Source organism: Grammomys surdaster, unplaced genomic scaffold (assembly GCF_004785775.1).
Source record: "Grammomys surdaster isolate TR1022 unplaced genomic scaffold, NIH_TR_1.0 126163, whole genome shotgun sequence".
Lineage (NCBI taxonomy): Eukaryota > Metazoa > Chordata > Mammalia > Rodentia > Muridae > Grammomys > Grammomys surdaster.
Window position 1 is genome coordinate 9149471 of NW_021620970.1, and position 23996 is coordinate 9173466.

Genomic DNA, 23996 nt, shown 5'->3' on the forward strand with positions numbered 1-23996 from the left:
TCTCTGAGTCATCCTTGCTGCCACCAAAGCAATAAGAAGTCCAGCCAGGGCTCATAAAGAAAAGCCAAATATTTCACAAGGACAAAAGCAACTGTCTCTCTGAAGCTCGCTTTTGCATTCTGAGCAGCTGCCCCAGTCTCCTAGACGAAGGCCAAAGATACTGTCTTCCCCATGCCACTGCTTCTCCATCATTGATGCCTGTGACTGGATGCCAAACTCCCACCTGCAGGCTCTCAGATCCCACAGCACAGTATACTCAGTGCTTAGTGGAGTCAACATTACTGAAGGGCAGGGGTGACTGCTTAACGGCCCACAGTGAGCTGTAGGACTTCTCTTTGGTGGATTTATTACATTCATATGACCCTGAAGGAAAACAGCTTTTACCCACTACGGGCAGTGGGGAGTGCTCACTGTGCATAAAGGAAGAGAGGTCAGTGACTCTAGGGTTTGTTAACCAGAGGCTCTGAAAGCTGAACTTGTGGTTAGAGGAACCAGTGAATTAGTGCTGGCTGTACTGGCATCTTGCTTCTCTGTATATGGAAGTCCTTCATCCCATCAAGATACCATATGGCCTTATTTTTACCACTGTCTTTTCCCCTCCCAGAACCAGCCTTCCTCCCTGGAGGTGTTTGTGGTCAGGAAAACTGAGCTGCAGAGTCCAAGCATAAGTCTTGCTCAGGTTTCATCAACTGTCTGTCAAGGAAATTTACTCCAATCATGATTGACTCCTAGGGAAGGAACTACCCCAAAGCTAGCTGTTCGTTGGCTTCGTGCTGACCACTTGCTGCTGTTTCCTGGTGCCCGTGAGCTCTAAGCAGCAACCATGGCCTCACAGCAATATACAGATAACGCTCAGAGGTGGTGGCCTGGTTAGCCGTTCAATACATGGTACCCCTGCCTTTGAACCTCTCAACAGCCTGATCCTCTGTCGTGGAACTATTCCACCAGATAGTCAGAGTGACCTTGTGTGCTTCAAACCGGTAATCAGATGTTAACTTTCTCTGACCTTTCTAGCCATTCAGGCATTTCATACCCATTTCAAACACATCTGTATGGTATGTTTATCTCCATGTCCCCCTAGTGCATGTGTACATGTGTGCACACACAAGTGTGTGCGCTTGCACATCCATTTATCCTCCTTATATAATATAGACTCTATTATCGGGAGAATTTCTTTCTGTCCCATTTCTGCCTTCTCGTTGTGACCTCAAACCTATGACAGGGACTAACACCAGTAGAAGACTCAGACAGGACTTGCTGAATGGATCTGTTGTGAAGTTGTGAATTGTGAGCCTAGTTTAGACTCATGATTGCTTCATCCACAGATTTGGATGGCTTTGACCATTTTAGGAGTATTCCTTGTTTTTCTGAACAATAGAACTAGAAGAGGAAGCTGAGTAGAGAGATAAATATTGGTTAGTAAGGAGAAATTGGAGGGAAGTTTTTGTTTGTTTTGTTTTATTTAGAAAAAAACGTAGAAATAAAGGGGAAGCAGTCAACAGAGCCAGTGACATTCTATCTGTGTTTAAAGGCAAGAGAGATGGCTATAAACTTATCCTGAGTCATCATTAATAATTTCATTGATTCCATTTCTCCTGTCCATCAGAATCACTGGCTTTGGAGACCATGTTAACATCTGTGTCTTTATAAGAGTCTGAAATTGACAGGACTTGTTTTCTTAGGCTTTACAGGATGACCAGGTGTCTTACCATGAGATAGCCCTGACTCAAAACCATGTAGAATCTCTGGAAATGTGGCACAGCGTGCTTCTGAAGGACAAATGATGCCTAGAAAGCCCAGTGTCACCATTGTCCGTAGACTGGAGCTAGCTGCTCTTAATCCGATTCTGAATCACTCATGATCCCCAGGAATAGCAGCCCTCCTTCCCCTCTTCCCTTCCTGTTGGGAAGCTTTGATTTAAGGTGATGCCTGAGCAGAACAGCTTTGTGCAGTGGTGTCATTTGACCCAGATTGTATGTTTTTATGGTCTGAGCCAATTAGTTAAAGTGACTTTGACTATAATAGGGACCTGTGACATTCCTCAATATTATTGCATTAGTCACTCTGGAACGGTTTCCGGCTTGCGCTCGGAGTCTGGCTCTGTGCCTTCCTTATGATGATCATTATATGACTGGTGGCTGTCCTATGAAACAATGACCCTTGAGTCCTTGAGAGTAAACTCTGATTTTATTCCAGTGAGTCCTTGGTGCCTGATGAACATATGAATCACCTTTATTGTTCTGGTTAATGATAAGGCTTTGATTGTTTGTATCTTTCAAATCTATATTAGGCAAGAGAAGAGTGGGTTACCAACCCCTACTGTGACCCTGGGGAATGAGGCAATCCTGAGAAAGTCACCTCCCTCCCACACTCTCTTTTTCTTGCTCTACCTATAGGGGACACCTTTAGACCACTGAGTCTTTTAAGTGTGGTTGTAGCTTTGTGGGGGCAGTCATGATGGGTTCTTGTCCTGGGCAGTGAGTCCAGCCTCTATCCTAAAACTGAATTGGGCTGGGATGGATCACATTAAATGTATCCGTCTACCTGCACAACAGCACTGCAGCCATACAGGTTATGTGCTGCTTGAAAGGGAGACAATGTCTGGCTAGCCTCTGGACTCCATCGCTTCAGGTATTTCCGAAGACAGTGGCTATACTCCGTCCGTTTCTGAGCTCCAGTGCATAGTGGACTATGAGAACCTCATAGGTATTTGTTTAACAGATAAATTATTGAAGCACAGCCTTCCAGCCTCCACTTCCCCATTGCGTCAATGGTCACCGAAGTTGTCCTGTCCTTTGGGTCTTTCTCTCTTTGATCCTTGATATTTTTGTATTAAGCTCTTGTACTCCCATCTGAAATCTTGTGGCATTTCATTAGTCCAGGGCCTAACGCTTGTTGTTGGAGCAAAATCCACCTGACTTAAGAGCTGCCATTTGGGCCATATTCATGCTACAGATCCTCAGCATCAAATACATCTGAATGTGGTACAGCTGTGGCCATCATCCCCCAGAACTTTATCGCTCCAAACTGAAACACAGGTACCCAACAAACAACTCTCTGTTTTCCTCTCCACCGAGTCCACTCTGCTGTTTTATATGACCTTGTGATTATAAACCATCTTGGGTTTGGGAGATTTTTCATTGTTCCTTCTGCTGAGTCATGCTCCTTCTGCTGGTTCACTCTCCCTTTCTTTTATGTCATTCCTGACACTGTAACCCCCAACACCAGTCCCTTCTTCTTTATCCTTCAGTGTACCCTCAGCTGTCACTTCAGAAGAGGCTCCTTTATAGGTTCTTACATCCATCTGTAATTCTGAGATTTTTACTTCATTCTCTTAATCAGAGCCCTGCTCTATTTATGTGTTACCAACTATGTAAGAAAAGCAATATGAATCTTCAGCGATTTTTAAAAGTGAGTTTCTGGAGACGATCAACCGGCAAATGACAGCACTTTGAAAGTCACCTGGAGGAAGAGAAGGCACTAAGGGAACTTGAAAACCACAGTGAGATTTACATAGATACAGAGACTGACCAGTAACGTACATGGTCTCTGTCCACTTCCTTCTAATCATAACCAAAACAGAGAAGTGGGAAAGAAGAGAGGGCGAGAGAGAGACTAGGCAGAAAAAGGCAGTTTCCTCAATACCAAAAAACATAAGGAATCCTAGAGTCTAGCCATACCTACCTCTGTAGGCAGTTGCTGAGTGTTGACTTCACTCTGAAATCTGAACTGTTCTGAGCACACCACGCTGTTTCAGGAGCTTTAGAAAAGTGAGCGTATGGCCTTTAAACATAAGCATGAGTAGATAGAGTGACTATCATAGAATAGTATGTATTTCATTAAATCTAGAAAATAAACTAAAATCATTCTAAGTCTGTTCCATCTCCCTGCCAGAACCCTCGTGTGTTCCTTTCCATTTCTGTACAGGAGGCCTCAGAAGTACACCATGGCAGAGACGCAGAAAGTTAAAGGTTTCTAAGTAAATTACAATGAATAAATTAGATTCGGGTTTAAGGCATGCTACACAAGCAATCGTAGGGTTTTAGGGTATTCGGTCATAGACAATGGATCCTCTTTAAGATGGGAAAAATAAAAGTGCTTATCTCAAAGGCTGTTGTGACAACCCAATTAAATGAGGATGTAAATCACCTGGCATTAATCCTAATCCCCTGAACCTCAAAGCTGGTGTTCACCACAATAAAATGGCTATTGAGAAAACCCTAACCAATCACCCACTGTTTAGGTTTTAAATTATAGTAGTTGCCAATTTTGGAAACACCTGCCTTTGTGGTGATTGTATGGTTTTTTTTTTTTGAGGTAAATGTCCAAATATGTGTTAATTCATGTGTTTTTAGTTGTCTAGGCCTGGGATGTTGATTGGATTTTAGCATATACAGCACAGAACCAGCAGCCAGCTTGTCAGCACTGACATGACATGGCTGTAAAGGAGCGTGCCTCCTTCCCTTCTTTTTCTCCTGTTTCCTCAGCACACCAAGTTCTTGTTTTACATATTGTCTCATCATCTGCATAATTACAGTGTATTTTCCTCATCCCTCTTAGTGCTTTAACTTTTTAGCCTTCTCTCTTTCCCTCTCCTAACTCTGTCTTCTTTTTTTTTTCATTAAATTCTCTTTATTTTTACGTTTGCATTTTCTCATGTTACATTTATTATTCCCCATTGTCTGGCAAAGCCATCAACTAAAATTCTCTTCCTGCATTTATCAAGTTCACAGTAGCTATGTAGCTCTGAACTATATCAACCTAGAAGTCATTTCTCTAGTGTTGCTGATGGTACCACCACCACCACCACCACAGTGTTAGGGCAGTCCGTATCAATCTTGAGAACAAATCGTGCCATGGTAGAGTTGGTTGGTTTCTCATATTATTCAGGGCTGCACTTGACTACCCAACAGTGTGTGCTGCTCAGAATTAACTTGGATTTAACCTCACCCTCGTGTACATTCGACTACTCCAACAATTTCTAGAAGTTCAGTGATACATACATTATGCCCTTCACCTTGTAAAAGGGATAGATGGAAAAACAAAACAACAAATACCCACATGCTGGACCCAAGACTATAGGTCTACACAGACTTCCTAATGTCATGAGATCTGCCCAGCCCCTACACCACGCTGCTGCTTTCCTTGTTTTGGTCCTTCCTGAAAATATCGCTTTTGTTTTTCTGGGACAGGATTTTATACTTTGGGAGCCAGCTGACTACAAAGCATCATCACCCTTTGCCAGTCTCTCATCCTTTCAGTGATCTTAAAAATGGGTGTCAGGGGGCAGTGGTGGCACACGCCTGTAATCCCAGCACTTGGGAGGCAGAGGCAGGCGGATTTCTGAGTTCGAGAGTTTGAGGCTAGCCTGGTCTACAGAGTGAGTTCCAGGACAGCCAGGACTACACAGAGAAACCCTGTCTCGAAAAAAAAAAAAAAATGAATGTCAGGAATCAACCTGCAGAGATGTTAGCATCGACGACTAAAAACTGTCACGTAGTAGGTCTTAGCATGTGCCAACCTACATGATTTACATGGATTTTACATGGATTGGTTCATATACTCTACTCGAATATGTACACAATTAGAGTGTGTGTGTGTGTGTCACATGCATTCATACACATGTGTTTGTTCATGTGTTGGGCAGTACATGAAGTCCAGAGGTTGATGTTGAATGCTTTCCTCTGTAAGTCGTGGCCTTATTTTTTGAGACAGGGTCTCTCACTAAATGTGAAACTCACTATTTCATCTAGACTGCCTGACCCACAGCCCCAGGGATCCTTCTGTCTCTGCTCTAAGATTAAAGGCATGTGTCTGCTTTTATGTAGGTGCTGAGGATCAAGACTGAACTAAGGTCTGCATGCCTGTGTGCAAGCACTTCACCAACAGAGCAGTCTCCCTGCCCCGAGTTCCTTAAAGACACACATATGGCTGTCTGCTCTACCAAACATACCAAGACTGTCTTGCAGAGAATGCATTTACCTATTGGAAAGGAAAGGGAAGTAGGGTCTTGTAGAGATTAAAATAAAATGGGAATTGAACCAATAAATCTGATTGCTAAGTTCATCCCTCCTCTTTAACTGGTCACCAGGGTGTATAGCATTTTCCTTTCTGATGAGCCGGCCTCAAACTAGAGTCAAGCTGGGGCCATTACAGAAATAAATCTCCATGTCACTATGATTGTCCCATTCTTTGCCCTCTGCTCTTTGTCTTCTTTCCATTGGAAGGCACAATCACCCCCCACACCCCAAGCTTCAGGTAAAACCTCCTTGTAAAGTCCCCTTGTTTGCCCGTATCAGGTATCAGGCATAAGCACCAGGCCACTCCAGAGATAGGGACTGTTACAGGGACAAAAAAATAAAGGAAGGTTCATATGGAAATTATCCCCAGAGAAAAACCAAATATAAATCCCTCTGAAGCAATCTATTATTATTATTTATTATTATTATTATTATTATTATCATTATCATTATTTATATATTATAAAAAACTAAATAAAATAATAATAAATGAAGCGACAAAGGCTGGCTTCTGAGTTCACTGAAAACTTTTCCTTTGGTTTTGAGTTCCTCTCCTCTGGAGTCTCCTGAGAGTATAAGCCTATAATTTTAATTATGTCTTGGCATCTTCATGAAGCAGATAGGCTACTCAGATAGTATTTATTACCTGTTAGGAAGGATAGTTGTGAATATGCTCCACAAATTCCAGCTGCAGTGAACTGCAGTGGGCCCTTCTCAAGGACAGAAGGGGTGGGCTGGGACACACACAAGAGAAAAGTTGCTCATTAAGGGAAGGCTTGTTATCCGGGAACGTATAATTAAGGTGATGGTCCCAGCTTCTGTGACAGCCAACACTTGGGTAGTTGTTTGATTGCTGCATGGGTCAGGGATCAGCTCCTGCTACAAGATGTAGGCACATTAGTGTGTTAGTGAACAGGTTAGGAAGTAAATTACAGCTGCCTTTCTCGCACACATTACTGTCGCTCTTCATTGTTTTGTTTTTACTGTACATCAGCAGGACTGTGGCTTCTGAAGACTCCGTGTGACAGGTTAGGCATTTTATCCTTTGAGTAAACAGTAATCATGGTGTGAAGAAAGTGGGGCATTGGAGAATTTTTTTTTCTATTCTTTGAGAATTCCACTCTCCTTTTTAGTTTGCTCCAAGGGCTCATTGGGGATACATATATTAAGCCCTTTAAATAGTTCATAATAAATCTTTGTCTCAGGCTGATTCTGACAGTTTTTTAAAGAGTCTTTTAAGAGAGAATCCTCAATCATTTGTTAATCCATGGGGTGATCTTCAGACTTCAGGAAAAAAAATAACAGCCTGGGCTCTTGGGTAGTGAAAACACAATGGTGGAAATATATATATGGAAAATCCCAAGAATATCACCTTGCTGAGATTACATATTCTGCATGTGTCTAAATGCTTGCTCTCTTCTTCAACAAGCTAAAAGAGAAAAGAAAATAATTGTCAGAATAGCAAGAGTTTGTATTGCTAATTTTATGTTTTAGGATTACATGCATCTAAAACACCAGACTTCAAACTGTCTAGGAAAAAATATGCTTCTTAGAATAAATTCTTCTGATGGAAAGATCACTTCTTTTTTATTTATATCACCTCTGTCTTGACCTCTTCTGTCTCTCTCTCTCTCTCTCTCTCTCTCTCTCTCTGTGTGTGTGTGTGTGTGTGTATGTGTGTGTGTGTGTGTATACAGAGATAGAGCTATTTTGCCTGCTCAAGGTGCAACATTCCACTTTCAGAAGATGGAACTGTAGATGCTAGTTATTGGTATCAATAATAACACTGAAGGTTTGTAGGGTAAGACACAGCATCCAAATAGAGACTTTCTAGGCCTGTATCACCAATGTATTTACATAGTTTAACTTCCCCTATAGAGAGATATGAGCTGGTTCACCAAGAGCAGCGGATGTTCATAATTTTCAAATATAACATGAATTTAGCATGTACAATTTTAACACACACAAGAAACATGTACATCTGCCAGGTGAAAATAAGGTACTATTATTTCTCATGTAAATGGTGAATATCACCAATCATTATAATCCTTACATAGTATTTGTACAGAGAATCCAAACCATTTCACAGACTCCGCAGCAGAAAAGCACACTTGGTCTCAAGTGTTTTACATGTAAATAACCAATCCTTTTAGGGAACCTTTTCTAGGTTTATTTAGCTGTGCTTGTAACTGGACTGGTTCACAAGGAAAACAGGCAGATGCCATGGCAGGTCCATTTTCTCCATGTATATGATCTAACTCCATATATCCGTTCCAAAATTCAGTTCTGAAAAATAGCAGAACTTTACTAATGGCATGCAAACGGAGTTTGTTAGGAAGAACAGAAAGAATGCGATGGAGTAGTGGGTGAAGGACACCCTACTGTTACACACAGATTCATTCTCAAGTAAGGTCAAATCATTGAAGACCTGGAACAAGGGTAGCCATAAATATCTGGAGCCCCTGCAGTTGAGGGAATTAAGCATGAAACAATTATGAAGAATGCAGAGAGAGTATCCAGGTCTCAGGCAACAGGGAATGTGTGGTAGCAGCTTTGAAAATAGTGATTTAACATCATAATACATACAGTTGAGCTTTAGAAGTCCACTGATAAGATGCTGAAATGTTGATGGTAAGTTTATATTTAATTTAATTTCATATATTAAATATATGAATTATGTGTATCATTAGAAAGCTCTATTTGAAAAGATCACCCTGTCTTATGAAACAGGAAAAAAAAACGGTAGTAATTAATATCAACAAATTTGCTTTGCCCCCAGTTTGAGAACAGGCAGTTTTTACCCCCATTTCCCTCATGACCGGTAGCAATGGCCTTTATCTTTTTTAATTGAGGAAGAGAAGGCAATTCCATGGCAGGTCTAACTGCAAGCTATGTAAATGGACTCGTTAAAAAAATGACTGCTTTTTTTATCCCCACCACTTGGGAAGATTATGCATAGCCTTGAAGAAAATACACAAATGACCTGACATGGAGTTCAGATATGGAAATTGCGCCCACACATACATTAGCAGGTGAAGACAATGATGGTGAGACCCTGACCTCCTCACACAAAGGGAGAGCAGTGTCTGGAAGACTGGAAGGCTTTAGGTTGGGAGATAGACCCCTGGTCATTGAAACTTATTGGGATCATGAGACAGGAAAACTTGTTTAATTAAAGATGTCCTAAATAGATATTCGTTAGCAAAAAATAAGGGATGAAGATAATTATGGCGTTAGCTCCAGTTTCTGGCTTCTCTAAATTATTACTGAGTAAAATAATGCTACTAAGACTCTTCCCCAATAAATAACTTCCAATTCCTCATTGACAATAGATTTGATAGAGTAGCTCTAACTAAAAGCATCTCAGAAGTAACCATTTCAAGATGCTCTGGGATACAGCCATGGTATAACCAACAAATTCTAGCCACCCACACCCAGATTCCTTCTAAAGGAACAGATCAGTAAATTAGCAGAAGATGCAATTCCTTCCAGGAATGGTGGGGAGACATACACACACACATAGTAGGGGGTGGGGTGGAATGAAAGTATACCATTGTGCTAGGCCTCTTTCATGACAGGATAAATCTGAAAAAGCTCCTCATACCCAATTACACTTAAGTCCTCCACTGTAGCTTGCTGTCCCCATTCCCTGCAGTGAAAAGGCTGTGAACACCAGCATTCACTCCATCATGGAAGCTAATGGAGCCTGGGCCTGTCTTCTAAACAACTCCTCCCCCTCCACATCCCTACTGAGCACATCACTGCAGTCATCCAAAACCTTCTTCTAGGCAGAGAGTAGCCTTGTACAGGACTACCAGTTCAATTTGAAACATATGCAATTTTGGATTATACTAAAAAAAAAATCACTTGTTTATCCAAAAATATCCAACTTTATAGGGTGCCCTGAATTTTCTCTAGAAATTCTAATTAGAAGCGAGCTTTCCTGTCACTGGCAGCCTTCCCACAAGCCCCATTCCTTTTAGCCTTCACTGAGCCCCACTCCTCTCTAGGCCACACTGTTGAACCATAGCAGTGTTCCGATAGCTTAGTTCAGTTGCTCTTATGCAAAAGAGGAGTGGTCGTATTTTCTTTCTGCTGTCATTTCCACACCATTTTGCCTAAGTTGCAAAAGCATCAAAAATTGCTCTTCAAAAAAATAAGTAATAATAATGGGGCAAGAGAGATGACCCAGAGGTTAAGAGGGAACCTGAGTTCCAGTCCTAGCCTCTATTTCAGGCAGTCCACAACCACCTTAACTCCAGCTGCAAGGGATTTCGCGCCCTCTTCCAGCCTCCTCAGGTACCAGGCCCAAGTGTGATGCACACACATATATGCAGGCATTCACAAATACACATAAAATAAATATTTTTTTTTTCTTTAAAGCAAATAGCATTCTGTCTCAGTTCTCGGTGCAACATCCATTCTCTCACTGACCGGGTTCAGAGCCACAGCTCCTGTTCTTCATACCTCCGACCACAAGGTGGCAGCATGCCAGAATCAGAGTTCATGGTGGGATCTAGTAAAGGAAAAAGTTTCTTGACGCACCTTGAGTTTGAACATTATCGGGGCTTCGTTTTCAAGATGAAAAAAAAATCTGTTAAAAGAGAAATGGAGGAAAAACATACATGTACGTCTTAAACTGTATCAGTACCAATAAACATCATAAGCTAAGTGGGAGAAAATGGCAAACAAATATGGAGATATTGTCAAGAAATGTGACAAAGTTAATAACCTTAATATACTCAAGGATCTCATTCAAACTGAAAACCAAAATACTAAACGCCCAATTAGAAACTAAAGAACATAAATATATGACTGACTGAAAACATTCAAATGGCCAATAAATATGTATTAAAACGTAATTCAGCCTCACTAAAAATAGAAATGCAAATTAGACATGTAAGATGTTTTTGCGTATGGCTTATCAGCAAGCTCCCCATAAGTATCTTCCTCTGTATCTCGATCATCTGGTCTTTTTATCAAATAAGGACACATATTTGTAAGATGACTGTCACGGTAAAACAGCATCGAACCATGGCCGAGAAGCATATCAAGCGACATGGGACAACTTCTCAGGCAATCGGTTTGTCTAGACATATTAAGAGCTTTAAAAAAAATCAGCTCCTGCCCTTTAGGCTAGTAGGATTCTTTCAAGGGATCTGCCCTAAGAACAACAGCAAAGCTGTAAGATGGATCTTGAAGAAATATTGCATAACTACTAAAAATGGTGGGTTTTTTTTTTAATGATGTGATGACAAGAACAAATGAAGGTACTATAGTGTTCTCTTAAAATGTTTGTTTTACAACTGGTCCCTAGAGTCCCTGTATTCATTTGCTGTTTTAACAGTGTCTAATAACATGAAAACCGTTCATTACTTCATAATACTGTAGAACAAACACAGATGTAACCATTTTTTTCTGTGGGACAAGGTCTCACTATGTAGGCCAGGCTAGCCCCTAACTTGTAGCAGTTCTTCCACCACGGTTACTGCATCATCTTAGTGTTCATTTTCTGTTGGTACCCAATTGGTTTCCCAAATGGTCTATCACAGCCTCCCCATCCGACTTGTTCAATCTTACCAGCCTTGACTGACAGTACGATGCACAGCCTTCCCAGAGCACGCGCCGCTCTCCCTTCCTGATCTTTTTTCATCCTGCTCACCCTCCCTTCTCTCCTCCCATCTCAGAAGTTCCCTTCTTTCTCTGTGCTGATTAGATATCTCTTAGCTTTAAGTTTTTTCAGCTGGCATTTCCAACACACACAGCTCTAAGCTATAGTGGCATAATCAGTACACATGCTCCAGGCCCTTTATTTTTAACACCAAAAGTCACCAAGGAGAGAAGATCGCTTGACTCAGTCCTTTCCCACTCTTTCTGTCGAAGCTGCTGTCTCAGAATATCTCCAGCGGGAACACCTAAGAGCCATTGAATGCTTCAGTCATGGTCACAAGTTCTTCCCTTGCCTCTGACCCAGGAAATCCTCCACTGAAGATGACAACTTCATCATAACTTTATAACTTTGAACAAATATTCAGAAGTAACACATCTAAAATGTCATATGTGTGTGCGCGTGCATGTGTGTATGACATTCCCACTATTAAAGTCATTAAATAACTAATATGACTGAAAAAGTAGCAAGCTAGAATAAAATATTTGATGTATACATACATTCATTTACGATATTAATATTGCCTTTGTGGAGCTACATGAAAAGCAAAGGCAAAACATTCCAGTACAGGGAGGAGAGAGCAACCTTTGAAAATCTAAAAGGCGTGCTCCTAATCCATGTGCTTGGACAGGGGTGTGCTGTCCTGGCTGCCAGTGGTTTGATCCACTCCCTGACCTTGCATCTGATGAGATGAAGCAGTTCCCGCCTCAGAGCACAACTGTCCTCGCCAGCTGTAGGGAGAGGGAAGGTAGAGGCCAGCCACATGTCTGCTGCTGCTTTCCACAGGTTCCTCTAGATACCTCCATTTTAAAATACAGAACCTGACCAACAGCTGTGCCTGAGATGGGGACTTGGCCAGAATGCTAAGAAGATAAGCATGGTAGTTCAACTGGGTGCTGGTTACCAGTTACCACTCCATGAGTAGGCTGCACAGAAGATTCATGTATATAAAATAGTATATTAAAGCAAACTTACAAAAGCTAAGAGCAATCACTGCAACTATAATTTCTTCTTCTTCTTCTTCAGGAATTCTAATTTTAAAAGCATTAAAGGAGACAGCTGCTCATGCTGTGATATGCACTAAACAGCCTGAAGGATAAAAAAAAATATATTTGTAGCTCATAATAACTATTGACCTTTCTGATATACAATGTTCCCTGCGTTAGCTATTCGGTTCTATCAACAGTGAAGATTGAACATGACTTTTTAATAGAAAACATGGGGTTTGAGCTGCCTTCACAAAGGTGTTTATGTATTATTTTGTATCATACCACAAAGACTGAGTCCAGATGCCCTTTGTCTGGTATCAGAGGTGTTGTAAGGAAAAGGGGAACGGAAAAGAAAGTGTAAAGAGAGGGAAAGAAATACAGGAATGAAGAGAAAGAAGGCAGTGTGCGCTAGCGAGGATCTTTTATATGAAGAATTGGCTCATAACCCTTTTATTGTGACGATAAAAGGATGGCCACACTCGATCCCATACACAGTATTCATAATGGAATCCACGCTGTGTCCCAGGAGGACATGCTATATTTTTCTTCCAGAATAGATCCCTCAAGTGGCAACATTTATAGGAAGTTTCCAGGAAGATTTAAAATGCTGGCTTGCTGTATCGGTGCCATGTGTCCTTTGGCATGCACAGGCATTACAGTTCGGGTCACAGTGGCTATTACGTTCTCTCTAAGGCGATCTTCATAATACCTGGCATTCCCTTTGAACCCTTCTGTCCAGTAGTTGTGTATAGAAACACCCACTTGGTAGCAGCTTGTCGCTGACACTGTGTGTATTTTCCCAGAGAGATATAAACCAAATAACAACTGATAGCTGCCGGCAGCTGCCACACATGCTCCCTCAGAGGACAACCTCAACCAGTAGCCCTGCCAGGCACAGGGAACCTGAAAAGCTACCCAATGTTAGGATCCCATCCCCAGTCAGGCTAGAGAGTGCCAGGGATCCTGATTGGTGGCAGGGTTGGCAGGCTATTAGACTTAACTCTCTCTCAGTCTCTCTCTTAGTCCCCCCCCTTCTGTCCTCTCTCTAGTCGCTCAATCTCAGTCTTCCTCCCTCTCCCCTCTCCCCACTCTTCCTCCCTCTCCCCTCTCTTCTTTCAAAGCAGGAAGTGGCCCTAGTGAGATGGACATAAATGGAGCTTGCTTTAACCCAAGCCGGAGTAAGCGCCCCAGTGGACAAGAGGTCACTGAGCCAGGAGGATACCTACCACTGCCTATGAGGGAAAGGACATTCCAGAGCACAGAAAACAGAAGACACTGACTGGCCTTGCCACCAGGGCCACCATGGCCACCAGGGCCACCAGTTCCACTGTGGTATCCTAAGGGCTGTAGTACCAGGACATGGCAAAGACAGGCCTATGGGATGAAAACAATTCTCAAAAGACAAAGTATTCGCTACCTGAAGATGGAGCCAGCCCTCTCTTACTAGTGAAAGGGATAAACACAGGGAGAAGAAACCTTGATTTCCTCCCTTACAATGTTCTGTGATAGTATACCTAGCTTGGGAGAGTGGCAGGGTCAAGTGGGAATTCTTGAAAGACAGCAGGTGAGAATGCTATCTTGTCTCAGCACAGGCAACCTGTGAGGGCTGGAAAGACAATCCCACCTTGGGCTATCTCATAGTCATATTCCTATGGTTAGAACCTTTTGAAAATTACCAACTTTAAAAAACTGAACACTTGGGCTGGAGAGATGGCTCAGCAGTTAAGAGCACTGACTGCTTGCTCTTCCAGAGGTCTGGAGTTCAATTCCCAGCAACCACATAGTGGCTCACATCCATCTGTAATGGGATCTGATGCCCTCTTCTGGTATATGTGAAGACAGCTACAATGTACTCATCTAAATAACATTTAAAAAATTAAAAAAAAAAAACCTGAGCACTTGAACCTCTCCTCATTAAATCGATACTACAATTCATAGCCCCTACCCATGCAAGTTTGCCAGCTACCAACTTGCTGGCAAGCATTCTTTCCCACCGTTGCATATCCTTAGTTATCTTATAGCACAACAAAGCTAGGGTTTTTCCAGAAAGGTCTGACATGGATAGCACAGCTACTGTGAATGCAGATGCCCTGCACTGAAAGCTTTAAAAAGGCAAAGCTGCCTCGTGTCGCTGCTGGGAGTGAGGCGCCCAGGAACACCTGGGACAAGTACACAAGAAGCCAGAGTACAGTCATCTGCAGGCACCCTGGGGCTAGATGGTCCACTTCCAAGGTCATTAATGTGACTCTTGCTACAGTGGCCTCTCCAGAGAACTTTCTGAGTTTGTCACATCTCACTGATTTCCATCACGATGACTCAAGAAAGAGGAAGAACCAGCTAGTTACACACAATCCAATACTTTATATACTGTTTAGTAAAAGGAAGTCACCAGGTCCAGCCCATACTCATTCGAGGAAACAGGAAGTGGTACCACCTTTGAAAATAGGACTTCTGAAGAATCTGTGACAACTTACAACTACCAAAATTTTCATCTGAAATAAATATAAAATCTGCCATGACAATTTTATGATTTTAAAAGATTTATGCTTGGCTTGCCATTCATACAGTAGGTTGGGGAGATTTTATAAGTCAGTATTTAATGAATATTTGGTACTAAATGTAATATATGTCCTCACCCATATAAATAAATATGTAACATATCCAAAGCGATGATTATATGTATACATATATACACATATAATGAACCATGGTGGGTGTCATATAGGAGATCAAGGTTAGATGTCTGTCCTGCTGCCTTATGCTATGTAGGATAAGATTAAATGGAGACTAAAAGTGTATTAGTAAGCTAAGAAAAGCATGCTGTCAACCTCATGGTCTTTAGAGTCAGATAAATATTTGTCATATCTGTTCTCTGCTACTAGCTGGCTGGGATATCTTGGTAACATACTGACATTCTAATAAAATAAATATTTATTGTTTGCATTGGTCAGTATGGGCTAATTGTTCTGCAGTTTTGTTGTTTTTTTTTAATCCCCAATTACAAAATGATTTATATCTGTAAGGACTGAAAGTCAGGAAATGGGAAAGTCCACCTTGTCTTCTAAAACCTAGGTTAGGAGTACAGCCACTATCTGAACTGGTATCAGTCACTGTCGCAAAAGGACAGAGACTGCAGAGCATCCAGACTGTGGCCTGAAAATGAGGTGACTTTTATGACATCTCATTGTCTGAAGGAAGACGTGAAGATCAGCCCCAAGGAGCTCTGAACATACAGTTTGTCCTCAAGTGATAGAAAATCATTTTTAAATGTTTTCAAATGCATACTAACTGCTCTACCACTTCCTAGAAGGGTCTTGAGAATTTCCAAATTTGGGTACCTGTGGGTGTTCTAAAACCAATCTTGCATGGAGACCCAGGAATGATTCTATTTAATTCCATGTCATAAAGACTTATCCAAACTATACTTCTCTTGTACAAAGAAGTATCTTACTGTTGAGAAGCAACATTTCTTTAAACTTAATTTTTTTCTTTTTCTTTCTTTCTTTTTTTTCCCTGCATGCACTGGGGTTTGACGGTATTTGGAGGGTTCAGATGCTAGACCTGCACTGAAACCTTTGACTACACATAAATAAGGGCCCCATCGGTGCCTCACCCATGTCCTTATGGAGTCCCCACAGCAGATATTGACAATATTCAGAAAGTACCTGGCCCTCATTCCCATCCTGGAGCGCCTATATCGATCCCAACACCTGCTGCCTCCTCCTAGCTCCTGTCCCTCGGAGGATTTGAGGGGTGCACAGTCCACATTTAATGGGGTCACCAGCAGATGAATGATAACTAAAGTCTCCATGCGATTACAGCACGTACCAACGTTCTGACTTTGGTTATGAATTTTCTGTAAATTTTATTTAAAAAAAAACATCAAAATGGATATTTCAAGAACTGCAGCAATAGAGACTTATTTAAAAGTTGAGGGGAGAGAAAGGTTGCTCAGTGGTTAGGAAGAACATGTACCTCCTATAGAGGGATGATCCAACTTTGGTTCCTAGCACCTGCATTAAATGGCTCACAACTGCCTGTAACTCCACCTTTAGGGGATCCAATGCCTCTGACCTCCATGGACGCTGAACTCATGTACACATGCACGCACACACATGCACGCACATGCACGGTCATAATTTTTTTCAAGAGTTGAGACTCCTGAGATTTAGCAGAGCAAAGTAGTGTATATGGCTGTCTTTTGATTTAGCTTTTCATCACGTCGGCCTTGTCTTTATGTTTTCATCTTTTAGCTTATATTTATTTCATGGACTAAACAGTGGACATGATTCAGATGTGACCCGCTCCGTGCAGCTTTCCCGTAGATATGCCTTGTGTTTCAGGCAGTAGTTAGAACTTCCTGGAATCCCAAACTTATCAGAGCACGAGGCAGTAGTGGCCGGTCTCTGAGCGTTGACAGGTGCATATTCCACATCTAGAAAGCACTCGAAAATATTTCTTAGACCTAAGAAGGAGCCACTGTGTCTAGAGAACTCAGGTCTCAAGTGGACTTCTCCCACCACTCCCTCCCTTCCTCTGCACAACCACAACACCGCACAATCATTGTGCCTCCTCCCCTAGTGCCGACCTCCTCCTACCTGGACTTTCACCTGAGACATTCTCTCAAAAAGCTGTTCATCTGAGGTGGCTGCCCTTGCCTGTCACATTGCAAGTAAAGCCTCTTATCACAGGAGAGACACCACTGTCACAATTGTGATAAACTATTTGCTACCCCATAGGAAGCCTGGCCATGGTGGGGGCGATCTGAGTAAGTTGGCCACCTGTCTCACTGAAAGGTAGAACATGGCAGGCACCTTCTACTCCTGTGCCCAGAACCAGGAAGCTATAGACAGTTGAAGTGAAAGTCACCATCACTAAAACAAGCTCTCACTGCCCCGCCTACATCTCATTGACTCCTCGGTCCCCTTGCTCTTGAAGTATGATGGTTAATTTAGATTCTAAATCTCAGCTTCAGTGGGGCAGAACCTGACCTTAGCATTCCTTACACACCAGTTATCCCCAGTGTAATTAACATTACCCTGCATGTTTAGGCAATTACTACTGTAACAGGAGGCGAATGCTGTACTCCTGCCTCAGCTAGAACATGACACGGTGTTTGGCTGCACAGCCCTGGGAAGCTGTGTTTTCACCCAGCTGGAAGCCCCCTGACTCCGATCTCTCCTATACACTCTTGAGTGTTTCACTATGCAGTTCTTGTTCTGAACGCAGCGAGTATTTCTCAGTGTGTCTGAGTGACCTTCTCTTCTACATAAGGTGCTTCCTTCCCAGCTGGGTGAGGATATCCAGAACCCCTACCCCTAAAACCCTGGAGACGTATTTCTCTTCTCGGAGAAGTTTCTTTATTTCTGTTCCCTCTGCTATTGCAAACACAATCTTGCTGAACAGAGCTAAATTTTTAAAAGCTGAGCTTGTGATGTGGATTTTGATGACTTCACGTTAGTTCAAGTCTCTGAGGACCCGTGTCAATAAATGTGTGAGGGACAACAGTAGATGGGCGTACTTTTCCATTTCCAGCAGGATGAAAAACTGCTATAAATTAAGTCTAACCTTAAATGTATAATCTGTCCTTGGGAGAAAGAAAAAAAAAAGGATATAGCATCTTCAAGCTCTCGGCATCCCTTACGAGGAAAAAAAAAAAAAAACTGGTTCTAAGGGTCTCTGATCTTGTGTTTTAGTAAAATAGAACTGCACGGCTGACTGACAGTTCTGATCTAAAGCATTTACGTTTAAGTTTTGATCTCTCTGCTTTTGATTAAAACTAATGAGCTCATTTAATTCAAAATGGGAATCTCTGATAAGAGAAATAAGGTTGATGTGATTGGATTAGAGGGGCAAATTAAACTCTTAGAGCAGAAGTTTGTGCTTATATAGTGTATTAAAAAGCTGTTGGCGTATTATGGCGTGTTAGATGATGAGAAAAATTTCATAGTAATTCATATTTAATCAGAAGAAATGAAAGTACTAAATATAACATGGCCCCGCTTTTCCCTCGAGTGATAAAAAGCTGTACATTTAAAATGACATCAGATCCGTGCTCTTTAAAACAGAAAAAGAAAGCCTTGGAAGAGGCACATAGGAAAGGGGCAGTTGTCTGACGTCCTGCACCCCAGAGTAGAAGTGCTACGAATGTAGGAAATTGAGACTTACCAGGCTATGAGTGACATGATAAGTCCCCTAGGCCACAGATAGCCCAGTGCCCATGATTACGGTGGCTATACCTTCCTGCCATCCAAGCATCAATCACATTTAATATAAAAAGCAGAGATTACTTATTCTTTAAAATTTACAAATAGCAGGCCACAGTTTGAGGCTTTTCCAAATTTTAATCTCATTTATAGTTGTTTTGTCCTATGATTCTCACAGTTTGTTTCTTTTCCACCTTCCCTCCTTCCTTCCCTCCTTCCTTCTTTTTTTTTTTAATTTGTTTTTGTTTTTGTCTCTTGAGACAGGGTCTTACTATGCAGGCTTGGCTAGCCCGGCACTCAATATGTGAGGAGGCTGGCCTTGAACTCATAGAGATCTGCCTGCCTCTGCCTCCCAGGATTCAGGTATATGAACTATGGCTGCCCAGCATCTTACAGCTCCTTATTACATGATTTTGTTTGTTTGTTTTGTTCTGTTATTGTTGTTGTTTTTTAACCTCTATTCCAGAAAAAAAAGAAAAAAATAGTGTTAGATTAAAGCTATTAAAATAAAATACAGTTTATTGATGGACTTTATGCTTTTTAACTTTCAAATAAGAAAAAAATTAATATCTAAGAAGACAAAATTAGAATGCTTATTAGTATCAAATCTCAAAATTTAACTTATGTACAGAAAAATACTTCAATTTATAAATTGTCTTCAAAACACTCCTTAAAAGGAAATTGACTTCTATAGCCCTCTGGCCATTGCTTGGATAAAGGTCTTAGATCAGCCTATGGACACCCACCGCTTAGTTACACAGGTAAAAACATTCTATTCAGTCTAGAAGCATTTCCTGGGAAAGAGTGACTATGCCGTTTAAGATAGAAAATGTCCTGTATTAAACATGGAGAAGTAGAGGGACTGGAAAGACAGCTCTGCAGTTAAAGAACAAGTACTGCTCTTGCTGAAGACCCGAGTTTACTTCCCAGCGCCCACAGCTGGCAACTCATAACCAACTGCCTGTAACTCCAGCCCCAGGAGATCCAACACCCTCTTCTGGCCTCTGTGGGTACCTGCACTAGTACACATAGCCCCAACACAGACACAGATGACATAGACACACATAATTAAAAATAAATAAATACTTAAAAAAATAAAATCAGAAGTAGAAAAACCGACTCTGCTGTTTGGCTGACAACGGGGGCCAACAAGCCATTGCGATGATACGTTGATATTTGTGTAGGTTTTTTTTTTCCTTTCTCTTTGCCTGTACATCCTATTCTCTTAACCTCCCATCTGCACTCAGTTGAAAAGATTGCATGCTTCCTATTCACAGTGAAGAGAATCAACTGAGGAGGCTGTGGGGAGAGCAGCAAGCAGGGCCTCATCCCTGTTGCCACAGCATCCTTGCCTGTACCCTGTCCATCCTATCAACACTCGAGCCCTGCCCTTTCATAGCGCTGCTTCTGAACATGCCAGCCAACGCTCATAGGAAGCTGCTATTGCCCTCTGTTAGACCCCACTCAGAGCTGCAGCAAATTAAAAGACCTGAAAAGCTCTTGCTAGAAACTGGAAAGGAGTTTCTTTAGATGCCTTAATTTTTTTTTTCCTTTTCTGCAAAGTAAACATTTTCTCAATGAGGTAAAATGATTACAACACTCTCAACACCCATCAGTCATTAATTTTTAGTGAACTCAAGGGTTGCACCTGAGCAGCAGTGTGCACTCAGCACAGTGCACTGGGGCACTGTGTAGAGATCGAAATCACACGTGTATGTGTTTCTCTCTTCCTCAGTGGAGACAACCAGCCCCAGTCTGCTGACCACTGACAACACCCTTGAACGGTCCTTTTTCATCCGAATGAAATCTACCCTGACCAAACGTGGAGTACACATCAAGTCATCAGGATATAAGGTAAGCTGGGCTTGGGAAGGGAACACAGCCAGTCGGAGGCAGTTTACACTGAGTTTCCCAACTGCTTTGGGTCCATGTAATTACCACATGGGACCTGAAGTGTTGCACAGCATAGGCTCCCTGGCCATTTTTCTGCCTCAACAGAGACACCTTTGTATCCCCTCCTTCTCACCTCAGACATAGCTGATGCATCAAATGCCCAAGCTCACATCTTTTCTTCAAGCCACTCGTTATTAATATGCCAAGTGCTTCGGCCCCTGCTAGGAATTCACACTGGTGCAGAAGGAGAGTCAAATTCCATTCAGTCCCGCAGGTAATTGTTCTAGAATGGCTGCTGTGAGAATCCCCCTTTTCTCGTGTTCCTCTTAAAAATATCCCCTTTCTCTGAAGTGACTCTCCCAGTCAATACCATTCCCACCTAGATTTGTACAGGCTGATAAAATAAAACCAAGTTTGGGGTGGGGAGGGGAGAAGGTAAAATGTTTGCTGGGCAAGCTTGGGGACTCTTAAGTGTGAGTTCCCAGCACCCATACAGAAAGCCAGGCTGAGTGACACTGAGAAGGAAGAGACACAAGGATCCCCAAGGCTTGCTGGCCAGCCCCAACTAGCACAGTCAGTAGGCTTATCAAGCTCCAGTGAGAGACTATCTCAAAAAGAAAGAGGGCAAGCAATTGAGGAAGATGCCGGACAGCAAACTATGGTCGCCACACCCACATACGCTCATACACACACACAGACACACACACACAGACACACAGACACACACACACACAAATCAGGTTGAATCTTAGAATCCTTTATTTTAAAATTATAATTCTTGGACATTAGTCATACTTAAGCATCCACAGAATACTCAAAACTACAAGGTATACATACATTCCTCATGAGCAGAGACAAGTTTGGAGTTATAATCTACACAGCAGCATCATTTTAAGGCTGAGGATATCTCAAGAAATTCCAACATTCAGTTACTATAGCAACATAAATTAAGAGCCAGAAAATTTATGAAATGCCTTTGGAAACCTGAACCATACAATTTTACAAGACACTAACCAGTCTCTTAAACAGCATTTATTGTACATCGGAAGGCAAAAGCAAACAAAATGTACCATCAGTGTACCAGCACAACCTGCTCCAGGCTGAGACCTTAAAGCTTATCTGTGTTCTTTAGGGTGATGCCAGCATTGTTGGTGGTGCTAACAACCATTACTGACAGGGTTTAAAACCTTTATGTAAGTCATCAAAACACCAGCAGCTGTATAAAGTCAGAGACGTGCACTTTCATTGACATTAATTCTTTAAGGGGAAAAAAAATGTTTTAAGAAAAAGAAAGGAGGTGGAAAATCCTTCCCAGGACGACCTTTAGCTGAGCTGTCCTACAGTCTGAAAGGCACAGGAGAAGCAACCTTGACCTTTAGCAGGGTGTAAGGCAAAGAGGGAGCAACCGGTCAGTTCCTATAGTAGCTTCCCCCATAGACAGTTATTATACGTCGGTGCATTGTCGGGGAGGAAGACAGGCCTATTCTTCAGGGTTGTTGGCACTTCCTTGTCTTGGCGAACAGTGTGCATTTACTCCGTATTAACCGCGAGTATTAGCACATTAGGATTCTCTAAGTAGACTAGAGAGGTGAGATATTGTTTAAGTGCTAGCAAGGGTCAAGCCTTTGCATTCCAGATTTGGGAGTCCTGGGGTTTCCTTTTTAACTCTTACTTTCCTGCTGGCTAGCATCCTTTCTCATTCCTGCTGGTTGGTAGTGGGCATATCACAAGTGGAAAGCAATAATATAATTCAATATCATTGAGTAATTTAAATTTTTGACAAAAACAAAACAATTTCATACTACAGACTATAGTCTACAATGCTCTTTGGATGTTTTATCTGCATAAAGAGTGACATGTATGACTATAACAATAATAAGGACAGAGAGTTTGTCTAGGCAACAGACCAAGCATCTCCTTAGGTTGTGATTGGCCATTTGGGTGACTCAGTAAAGCTACATTTGCTGCGTGATCCGAAGTTAGACTTGGTGAACACTGTCCGTTCAGCAGAGACTTTTCAGCTCCCTCTGTGGGACTTGTGTTAGAGTCTATAATCCCAGCATCAAACAATCCGAAGTCTTTGCTTTCAGAGTGGGGAGAGGACTATATAGTGTAATAAAACAGTGATTTAGAGAGTAACAAACACTTAAAGGGACAGCAGCCAGCATCTTGGAGCCCTGTGATAGGCTGGGCATGCTTAGCTCTCATGACTGTCCTAGAAGACAGTGTTTGAACTGTCCCCATTTAATAGATACCAAGAATCAAAGGGTGGAAAATTAATTAGCCTGCCCAAGGTCACATGCTGAAGAAAGATGTTGGACTTTGGAGCACTGACTCCATACCCCATGCCTTTACTCACCAGGCTACACTACATGGTGAAGTGAGGAAATATGAGCACCAGACACCACATAAGACAGGTCACAGGAGGCTCCCCCAAATCGGTGACATGTCGCCTATGAGTCATGAATGAGAAGGGACCTCATGTGTACTACTGGGGAGGGAGAGATGTCCAAAACAACATGAACCTGGGATTAAAGGCCCCTTACTATAAAAAAAAAAGGAGACAAAATTTCAAAAGGACCACCCTGAACAAGAAAGAGTGGTCAAGCATTTAGGAACAGTTCTAGAACCTGTCACCTCATGAAATCTCAGAGTGCCTATCTCACCACACATGCCTGTCAGGAAGTCTGTCTCAAGAAACTCTGGACATCTCTAGAGACTGTCATGTGCCCCTCCTCAGATCTGCTACCCACAACCATTTTATCTACCCCCTCAAAGATGAATCGTCCAGCAGGCCCAGCCTTACCCTTTCTTTGAAAAAAAAAAAAAAGTTCCTCATTAATTAACCTCGTCTGAAAGTTAGGGGAAGGCCCAGTGAGAGCCTGTGACAGGACACAGCTGAACAACATCCCTGTTTATCTGTTCATCCTCAGTAAGTAAATCTAGCAGCTTATAAAACATTCCAATAAAACTGGTAATCACCCACCACCACACAATAAATGCAATAAAAAGGAACCGCAATGATTATTTCTCTGGACTTCCAATATTCCTTCTAATTTATTATCATTGTGTACATGTTGGTTTTCCCATAGAGGTCCACACAGGACCATCTAAGTCATTATATTTCTTCATTTTTTTTTTCTGTGACCTTGGACTATGGACCCTTCTAACTTTCTCCAAGACTTCACCTCTTGCAGTTGTCAGTGTAGTATTTACAGTA

The 23996-nt window shown here is 42.0% G+C and overlaps 1 protein-coding gene across 1 annotated transcript in view; it reads left to right on the plus strand.

Moving 5' to 3' along the window:
- Positions 1-23996, plus strand: part of Npas3 (neuronal PAS domain protein 3) — an 825350-nt gene that overhangs the window by 735726 nt on the left and 65628 nt on the right. Inside the window, exon 7 of the mRNA XM_028757484.1 lies at positions 20619-20737. Within this exon, the coding sequence (XP_028613317.1) occupies positions 20619-20737 (119 nt within the window). The remainder of the gene's footprint in view (positions 1-20618; positions 20738-23996) is intronic.